This window comes from Chiloscyllium plagiosum, chromosome 23 (assembly GCF_004010195.1).
Source record: "Chiloscyllium plagiosum isolate BGI_BamShark_2017 chromosome 23, ASM401019v2, whole genome shotgun sequence".
Lineage (NCBI taxonomy): Eukaryota > Metazoa > Chordata > Chondrichthyes > Orectolobiformes > Hemiscylliidae > Chiloscyllium > Chiloscyllium plagiosum.
Genome location: NC_057732.1, coordinates 7617626 through 7628398, shown reverse-complemented (window position 1 = coordinate 7628398; position 10773 = coordinate 7617626). Strand labels below are relative to the sequence as shown.

Genomic DNA, 10773 nt, shown 5'->3' with positions numbered 1-10773 from the left:
ATCTGCAAACTTACTAACTGTACCTCTTATGCTCACATCCAAATCATTTATGTAAATGACAAAACGTAGAGGACTCAGCACTGATCCTTGTGGCACTTCACTGGTCACAGGCCTCCAATCTGAAAAATCAACCCTGTACCACCATTCAAAGGTCTTCTACCTTTGAGTCAGTTCTGCATCCAAATGGCTAGTTCTCCCTGTATTCCATGAGGTCAAACGTTGCTAACCAGTCTCCCATAGGGAACCTTGTCGAATGCCTTGCTGAAGTCCATATAGATCACATCTACCACTCTGCCCTTTTCAATCCTCTTTGTTGCTTCTTCAAAAAAACTCAATCAAGTTTGAGACATGATTTCCCACGCACAAAGCCATGTTGACTATCCCTAATCAGTCCTTGCCTTTCCAAATACACATACATCCTGTCCCTCAGGATTCCCCCCAACAAATTGCCTACCACCGATGTCAAGCTCACTGGTCTATAGTTCCCTAGCTTGTCCTTACCACCTTTCTTAAATAGTGGCACCACATTAGCCAACCTCCAGTCTTCCAGCACCTCACCTGTAACTATAGGTTATACAAATATCTCAGCAAAAGGCCCAGCAATCACTTCCTCAGCATCCCACAGAGTTCTAGGGAACACCTGATCAGGTCCTGAGAATTTGTCCACTTTTATGCGTTTCAAGACATCCAGCACTTCCTCCTCTGTAATATGGACATTTTTCAAGATGTCACCATCAATTTCCCTATATGCTTTATCTTCCATATCCTTTTCCACAGTAAATACTGATGCAAAATACTCGTTTCGTCTCTTCCCCATCTCCTTTGACTCCACACAAAGGCCGCCTTGTTGATCTTTGAGAGGCCCTATTCTCTCCCTAGTTACCCTTTTGTCCTTAATATATTTGTAAAACCCCTTTGGATTCTCCTTAATTCTATTTGTCGAAGCTATCTCCCATCCCCTTTATGCCCTCCTGATTTCCCTATTAAGTATATTCCTACTTGCTTTATACTCTAAGGATTCACTCGATCTATCCTGTGTATGTCTGACATATGCTTCCTTTTTCTTAACCAAACCCTCAATTTCTCTTGTCATCCAGCATTCACTCCATCTACCAGCCTTTCCTTTCACCCCAACAGGAATATACTTTCTCTGGATTCTCAATATCTCCTTTCTGAAGGCTTCCCATTTTCCAGTCGTCCCTTTTACCTGTGAACACCTGCCCCCAATCAGCTTTAGAAAGTCTTTACCTAATACCATCAAAATTGGCCTTTTTCCAATTTAGAACTTCAACTTTTAGATCTGGTCTATCCTTTTCCATCACTATTTTAAAACTACTAGAATTATGGTCGCTGGCCCCAAAGGGCTCCCCCACTGACACCTCAGTCACCTGCCCAGCCTTATTTCCCAAGAGTAGGTCAAGTTTTGCATCTTCTCTATTACATACATCCACATACTGACTCAGAAAATTTTCTGGTACACACTGAACAAATTCCCCTCCATCTAAACCCTTAACACAATGGCAGTCCCAGTCTATGTTTGGAAAGTTAAAATCATCTACCATAACCACCCTATTATTCTTACAGATAGCTGAGATCTCCTTACAAACTTGTTTCTCAATTTCCCTCTGACTATTAGGGGGTCTATAATACAATCCCAATAAGTTGATCATCCCTTTCTTATTTCTCAGTTCCACCCAAATAACCTCCCTGGATGTTTTCTCAGAATATCCTCCCTCGGTACAGTTGTAATGCTATTTCTTATCAAAAATGCCACTCTCCCTCCCCTCTTGCCTCCCTTTCTATGCTTCCTGTAGCATTTGTATCCTGGAACATTAAGTTGCCAGTCCTGCCATCCCTGAGCCATGTTTCTGTAGTTGCTATGTTATCCCAGTCCCATGTTCCTAACCATGCCCTGAGTTCATCTGCCTTCCCTGTTGGGCCCCTTACATTGAAATAAATGCAGTTTAATTTATCAGTCCTACCTTGTTCTTTGCTTTGTTCCTGCCTGCCCTGACTGTTTAACTCGTTTCTTTTCTTAACTGTACCAGTCTCAGACTGATCTCTTTCCACACTATCTCCCTGGGTCCCACCTCCCCTCTTTACTATTTTAAATCCTCCCGAGCAGCTCTAGCAAATCTCCCTGCCAGTATATTAGTCCCCTTCCAATTCAGATGCAATCCTTCTTGTACAGCTCACTTCTAGCCCAAAAGAGATTCCAATGATCCAAAAATGTGAATCCTTCTCCCATACACCAGCAACTCAGCCAAGCATTTAGCTGCTCTATCTTATTCCTACCCTCACTAACTTGTAGCACTGGGAGTAATCCAGATATTACTACTCTTGAGGACCTTTTTTTTTAAATACCTGCCTAACTCTCTGTAATCACCCTTCAGAATCTCATCCTTTTCCCTTCCTATGTCATTGTACACATTGGAACCAACAACCTCCAGCTGAGCCCTCTCCCCCGTGAGAACATTCTGCACCCTCTCAGACATCCCTGATCTTGGCACCAGGGAAGCAACACACTATTTTTTTTTGCTACTGGCCACAGAAACATCTGTCTGTACCTCTGACTAGAGTGTCCCCTAATGCAATTGATTGCTTGGAACCTGACGTATCCCTCATTGCATTAGAGCCAGTCTCAATACCAGAAACTTGGCTGTTCGTGCTACGTTCCCCTGAGAATCCATCGCTACCTACATTTTCCAAAACAGCATGCTTGTTTGAAATGGAGATGGCCACAGAAGACTTCTGCACTACTTGCCTACCTCTTACTTTTCCTGGAGTTAACCCGTCTATGTGACTTTATCTGCGACTTTTCTCCCTTCCGATAACTACCATCCATCACGTCCCCTTGCTCTTCTATATTCCTCATTGCCTCCAACTGTCACTCCAACCATTCCTTCGAAATAATAGGATTCGCAACCAACTGCATTTATTGCAGATATAATCCTCAGTAACACAAACTCTTCCCAAACTCCTACATCTGACAAGAAGAGCATATCACTCTACTGAGGACCATTTTTGCTTCTTCCAGTCTGCAGACCCAGAAAATAGCACCATCTTATTCCTCTACAAAAGATTACTCAAGGCTAACTTAATAATTTTGGCTTATATTTTTAAATTTAATCAACAGGCGTATTTTAATAAAACATATAATCAAGAAAGAATGCATTCTACTCACTACTACAGACTTATAGCAAGGTCACACTTAACCATTCACTTAGCTGTCTCTGTGCTGTGACCTCTTCCAAACAACAGGTTCCTCCAAGATCAGTTGTGAATTTCACTGTTTGGTAACTTTCCCAGATGTACTCCAATATCCAGCGATACATGAATTCAAACAACAAAGGCAGTAACTGCGCAGGTTCACTGCTGTGTCAGTTAGCAGTGTGTGTCTCTCTCCTGCACTGACCTCACCATGTGCCGCCTTTGTCTGTGCCTCTCCCTTTTAAAACTGCCGTTGTTTTGACTTTTTTCTCCAAACTGCCAACAGCAACAGCATACAAACAGTAATTGCTGCTCCTGGAACTTGAGGAAATCACCTCCAACACCTAAAATACCTCAAACATGAGCAGCCTGTTATAGCCAGAAATGTTTCCTGTCCTCCATCTTGGATTACCCAGAATCCTTTTTTCCAGTAGATTCTGATATATGAAAGACCGGTCCTTTTTTATTCTCTCATGGGACATGGGTCATTGAGTCATACAGCAGACGTACAGACCCTTTGCACAACCAGTCTATGATGACCATAATTCCAAACTAAACCAATCTCACCTGATTACACTGGTCAGTATCTCTCCGAACATTTCTATTCATGAACTTATCCAAATGTCTTTTAAACATTGTAACTGTCCCCGTATCCACCACTTTCTCTGGAAGTTCATTCCACATGTGAACCAACCTCTTTAAACAAAAAATTTGGCCCTTGTGTCCTTTTTAAATCTCTCTCACCTTAAAAATATGCCTATTGGTCTTGAAATCTCCCATTCTAGGGGAAAGGCCACCTACTGTTAACCTTACCTGTACCCCTCACAATTTTATAAACCTCTGTAAGGTCACCCCCTACCTCCTACGTTCCAGTGAAAAATGTCTCTGCCTTTCTTTATAACTCAACCCTCTGTTCTTGATAAACATCTTTGGCCCTGGAGTACTGCTGTGGAGCGAGACAGGGAATGACAGTAGAAACTGAGATGCTTAACACTTTGGTTAGAAACAGCAATATCACACAAGATGACAAAGCTTCTATGATAAATTGATAGGATACCACAATACGGATGCTGGGTAAAGGTGAGATACATTATTTAGAATTGACTTGGTAGCATCTGCTAACAAAACCCTATCCTTTCCATTTAACATTAAGATCTATTGTCCGCTTAACATTTGGATCAAGTCCACATACCTGGTAGTCAAAGTATTCTGAGAAGCTGCTCAAGTAGAAAGAACACAGCAGACGTGTCTCTTCAAGGGTAGGGTTCTGTTCGAATAGGTTAACGTAAGGGGCAGGGCTGCAGTCACCCTCGAAAGATGCCGCAAATACTACTAAAGTCCTCCACAAAGAACAAGAGTGAAATCCCCTCCAGAAATCTGATTGCCTGAGATCCCAAAACCACTTGTGCAACATGACCCAAACTTGAGATGTCACCCCCACACCCCTTCCCCAAAAACCTAAGTAGGCACACCCGTCTGACTTGGAAATCAATCAACATCTCTTCATTGTTGCTGGATCAAAATCTGGCATACGGTATTATGGGACACCCTTTTTCATGCAGACTGCAGCTCTTTCTTTCATTAGAGTGATTAGCAATGGGCAATAAACAATTGCGTCCTGACAATTAAACAGGTGAGATCTGCACGTGCCCGGTCTGTAAGCTAATTTGTAAATGCAGCAAGGCAAAGATCAAAGAGCTGTCAGAGCAGTGCTGACTTTCTGGTAGAGGAAGCAGGATTGTGATCCTATTTCCATACAGGAATATAGTGGCAATATAGAAGTGCAAATCTGACACTTCGTGATTTGCTGGTAATAAATGGTGTTCTGAAAAGGATTCTTTGGTATATCTGATCTAGTTAATTGCTGCTGTCAAGAATGGAAAATTAAACTTCCACCCTTAAGAGAACAACAAGACGTAAATGAACTTTTCCCTATAGCCGGGTGAAGGAAGTGGCCAGTGCCTGTCCAACCCACTCCTGTCTGAAATTCCTGAAATAAACTACATGTCAGTTTTCTTGTTTCACTTTGTACAGTGCGACATTTTGATATATAAGCAATATGCAAAATAGTTTACTTGCATGAATCCCCTGAGATTTCTGCATTTTCACTGTCCATGTCCCATATCAACAAATAATTTGGATCTTTCAGCTGTCTGGGGTTTAATGCAGTTTCTGTAGGACTTTGAAAGTTTTAAAATGGAAACTTGCCGTAGTAGTTGGTAGAAACGTCCACATATGGCAAGGTGATGCTGATTGATTTAGTAACTTGAAGGCTGAGGGGTGACCTTATCGAGGTTTACAAAATTGAGGGGCCTGGATAGGATAAATAGGCAAAGTCTTTTCCCGGGGGTCGAGGAGTCCAGAACTAGAGGGCATAGGTTTAGGGTGAGAGGGGAAACATATAAAAGAGACCTAAGGAGCAACTTTTTCATGCAGAAGGTGATAAGTGTGTGGAATGGGCTGCCAGAGGAAATGGAGGCTATACAACTGCAACATTTAAAAGGCATCTCAATGGGTATATGAATAGGAAGGGTTTGTAGGGATATGGGCCGCGTGCTGGCAGGTGGGACGAGATTGGGTTGGGATATCTGGTCGGCATGGACAGGTTGGACTGAAGGGTCTGTTTCCATGCTGTACATCTCTGACTCTATGACTCCCTAATTCCCAGAGTGACTTCACTTACTGCGATTAAAGCAGCGAAACCTTGAAACAGGCTGACACTTGGCTCTCTGGCACAACACCTGAACCAGCTGGTTAACTTCTGTCAGACATGAATATCCACTAACACAGGCATTTTCAGTTCACTAATCTTTGCTAAATTGTTGGATAAGGATATTGTTTCTGGAAGCAGATTGAGAAAGAAGTAACGTTGTTTTAGTAAGCCTTTCATGACAGTATATCCCAATGCTTTACAGCTAACTTAGTACTCATAGCAAGGTCCTTAAAGCAGCAACAGATTCACAAATGACCAGGTAGTCTGTTTGTGACATCAGTTGGGGCTGATCTTGTCCAGGATATTAATGAGAACTCTCCTACTCCTAGAACCAGTGCCGTAGTATCTTTTGTTTTCACCAGTAAGGATGCATGGTTTAACATCTCACCCACAGGATTATGTGACCATTTGTTTTTGTCATGAGATGTTACTGTGCACAAATGGCTGCTGTGCTTACAAATATAAACAAGTGATGATTCAAATGCAAATTATTGGTGTACTGTGGAAGGTGGTTCATTTGTACTTGAGAGAGTTTTTGTATTCCTATCCATGTGGACATTTACCGTCACTAATTGTTTTCTTACCTAGGGCGGTAAAATAACCTACTATGAAATGGAGTCAGAATACAGTGTTGATATCGATGTAGACATTGACTGGCCAATTGCTGAACAGAGAGTAAAGAGGTAACGCACAAATTCACGGAATTAAAAAAAGCTGGAATTTCAATATATAATCAACTGCAGCACTCAAATAAATATTTTTTGAGTAATTTCATTGTCACGTGATGATCAGGTCCCATATTTTTGTAATGTGTCGATTATATGGGCATTAATTTTCCAACACGAAGTCTTTCTCCATTTGCTGAAATGTTCATTCCAGAATTCTTCCATGCTGCAGATGTATGGAATATCACCAAACAAGTGTCAATTTTAAGAGCGTCAGGATTGATCCAGTAATGCCTACTGCAACACTATAGTTGAAAGGTTTCTTCCTGAGATGTACCTCCAGTTTTTTTTCATACAGGGATATATCCCCTGCACTTAAGGTTACTAAAACAGGTAGTTAATTTCTGTGGGTATGTGGATCAGTTACAGTATTTCCTTCTAAAACAATAATTACAGTTTTTAAAGTACTCTGGCTGTAATTGGCCTGTTTTAATGTTGTTGAAAATGTATGTAATGCGAGTTCATCTTTGATTTCCTTTTCCACTATTCATACGCATCGACTTTGTTCATATTCTTTATTTCACGTTCTTGCTGTTGCTTGTTTGCTTATGCTCTTACTGCTCACAGTCTCTCGCTGTTGCTTGCCTTCTTGCTGTCAATCATGCACTCTCTCGCGCACAGTCTGTCTCTTGTATGCACACTCTCTCGTTAGCGCTTTATCTCTCTCATGCTGTTGCTCTTTTAAGCGGTCTTTCGTTCTCTTGTGATCTCTCTCTTTTGTTGTTGTTTTCGCAGAGAAATATTTGACCACTTTGCTACATTTGTTTTAGAATCTTATGCTTCAACTTGATGTATGTTTTTTCTGCACGACTGTTACTTAATTTCCATTGCATTTAAGTCTTGGGCACTACATTGAAATATAGGGCATTGAAAGAATGACTAGCCAGAACCTCATCACTGTTCTGCTCCACTTTTGTAAACATAGCTGCTAACTTCTACCAGTATTTGGACTCCCCACACACACATCCTAAATTTCTTGGAATCTGTTGACGGAAAAACACTGGAAAAGGACCCAGTTTGTTCCCTAGACAGGGTTCAAAGTCACTGCACCAACAGAACTTCGTTCTCCATTCATTGTGATGACTGAAGAGGAAGTATTTGTTTTTGTAGATTATCAGCTGTTTCTTGCAGAACTGACTTTTATTTTTAAAAAATACCTTTTCTGACTTAGTTTTCAGTTTCGCAGCATTTTCCTTGTTGGGCCATACGTCCTCCTACTGTAATATAAAATAGGAACAGGAGTAAGCCCTCGAGCTCTTTCAGTCAGATGGCAGCTGATCTATCTCAACTGCAGTCTCCTGCCCTGTTCTCACACCCTGTGACTCCGAGTGTTTGATTTACGTCTTGAATGTACAGTAGAAGATTCGCCATCTCCTGTGTGAAGGAATTCCTTCTCACCTTCATTCTGAATAGCCAAATTCTTGTGTCCATGAACTGCATTCACAACTCCACAGTAAGGGGAGATGATCTGAATATATACCTTGTCAAGCCCCGAATGAAGTTTTTGTCTCAATGAGGTTGCTTCCGTTTTTTTAAACTTAGAGTTGTGAAAAGTTATGTTTTAATATTCACTTTGAGTTAAGGAATAAATTGATATCATTTTCTTTGAATGGTGGAATTTGGAAGTTCTGTCACTTGTATTTTAACAGATTATGTGGTCGGTGAGCGTTCCTGAGTGTTTGGTTTAATTAACAGAAGGGTTCATCGCAATGTCGTAACAGTAGAATCAATCAGTGCAGTCTTGGTGCTCTAGGGCCACAACTCCTGCCTCACCCCCATTTCCCTTGATTCTGAGAGATCAAGAGTCTGTCTACCCCGGTCTTAAATGCACTCAAAATGAAGACTCCACAGTCTTCTATACGTGAGCAAACTGTACAGTAGATGCAATTTTTTGTGGCAGATGCAATTCAAGAGCGAACTATATAGTAAATGGGAAAAGTCCTGGGGAAAATTGATGTACAGAGAGATCTGGGTGTTCAGGTTCATTATTCCCTGAAGGTGGCAACGCAGGTCAACAGAGTGGTCAAGAAGGCATATAGCATGCTTTCCTTCATCAGGTGGAGTGTTAAGTGCACGTGTTGGCAGGTCATGTCACAGTAGTGTAAGACTTTGGTTTGACCACATTTGAAAAACTGCGTACAGTTCTGGTCGCCACATTACAAAAGTATGTGGATGCTTAGGAGAGGGTGCAGAGGAGGTTGTCTGGTATGGAGGGATCATGATTTCCCTCTTGCAAAACCACGCTGAGTATCCCTAATTATTCCTTGCCTCTCCAACTACATATAAATCTTATCTTTCAGAATCTCCTCCAACAGCTTACATCAATGTCAAGACTCACAGGTCTATAGTTCCCAGATTTATCCTTGCAACCCTTCTTAAACAAAGGCACAGCATTAGCCCCTCACCAGTCTTTTGGTACCTCACCTGTATTTATAGATGATACAAATATTTCTGCAGGGGGGCTCTGCAATTTATACATAACAGTCTTCGGTGTGGTTGAGCACTCTGGGTCTGTGAAATTTGGAAGGATAAGGAGGGATCTCATTGAAACTTTCAGAATACTGAGGCCGGGATAGAGTGATTATGGAGAAAATGTTTCCACTTGTAGGAGAGACTAGGATAAGGGAAGATGATGGCCTAGTGGTATTGCATAGTTTCATCAAATTGCCTCTCATTCTCCTAAACTCCAGAGAACATAGAGCATTTTAGTTCAACCCCTCATCATATTACAACCCTTCCATCCCGGGGCTATTTTAGTGAACCTTCACTGTATTGTCCCTGATGCTGCAGATGTAGTTCCATTAAAACCCTGCGTAATTATGACAAAAACTCTTATACTCCTAGTCCTTGACAATAAAGAACAGCATATTACTTGCCTTCCTAATGCTGTACCTGCATGGTGACATTCTGCATAGTCTGTGTGAGTATACCCAAGCACATTGTTGTTGACATTCTACACAAAGAACAGGATATCACTCCTTGTGTAAGGTTGCGGTGTGATCGGCTTGGTTTAGTACCATGCAGCAAATGTTTATTCTTAGGTAAAAATTAATGATGAATCCCAACTAACAGATTCTCTGACTGATCAAGGTTTTATTGTTTCACATGACTGTCTACACTGCTCACTATTACAATCATTGAGTTACTTGTGGCACAGAAGGAAGTCATTCAGCCCTTGAGTCCTTGCGGGCTGTCTGCATTGCAATCCACTCACCTTTTTGACCTCGCAGTTTCATTTCCTTCAAGTGCACATCCAATTTCCGTTTGGACCCAATTGGTTGTCTCTTTTCTCTTTCTCTTATAGATATGGTTACTATGGCAAGATCGCAGAAATAAAGCTCCTAGTTTGTAACCTGGATGAGCAGCTTGTGGAAGTCCTAAGCTCAAACAAACGGAATGCTGATGTGCTTGGTTTTTCAACCCTTCAATTGCTGAAGAACAGAAGTGTTTCGGTGCGAATACTGTTTTTTGTTTTGTAACTTGCATTTTCCTATACTAATAACAGGCCCAACATTGAAAATATTTTGTGGTTACTGGAGTGTGTTCTAACCAGAATCATTGTTGAGATACAAAAAGAGCTTTGATTGCTGGCAGCCAAAAATAATTGCCTAAATGAAGGATCCTTTAGAATCATTTTAAAATAGCCAATGGTGCTTCACAGAGTGGCATCAAACAAAATCATAGAATGCCTACAGTGTAGAAACGGGTCATTCAGCCCAACAGGTCCACACTGACCCTCTGAAGCGTATCCCATCCAGATCCATTCTCCTACCACTCTACATTTCCCATGACCAATGCATCTAACCTGCCCATATTTGGACTGTGGAAGGAAACCCACGCAAACACAGGGAGAATGTGCAAACTCAATACAGATAGTTGCACAAGGCCGGAATCAAATCCAGGTCCCTGGTGCTGTGAGGCAGCAGTTCTAACCACTGAGCCACCATGCCACCCATGTGGCATTGAGCCTCATGAAGTACAAGGGGAGCTGACCAATAGCTCTTCAAGGAGGGAAGAAAGAAAGCCTTTTCTTCTGTAATCCTGTGATGAAAAATCATTTCTAATTCCACTTTAAGAGAGTGATGATTATAAAATTGTGCCTTTAAAAGAGCCACCCACTTGCCC

At 41.5% G+C, this 10773-nt stretch overlaps 1 protein-coding gene across 1 annotated transcript in view; it reads left to right on the top strand.

Annotated features, from left to right (window-relative positions):
* cmasa (cytidine monophosphate N-acetylneuraminic acid synthetase a) overlaps nt 1-10773 on the top strand; it is a 39492-nt gene that overhangs the window by 22617 nt on the left and 6102 nt on the right. The window contains exons 5-6 of the mRNA XM_043713426.1: nt 6512-6606; nt 9953-10100. Coding sequence (XP_043569361.1) covers nt 6512-6606; nt 9953-10100 — 243 coding nt within the window. The remainder of the gene's footprint in view (nt 1-6511; nt 6607-9952; nt 10101-10773) is intronic.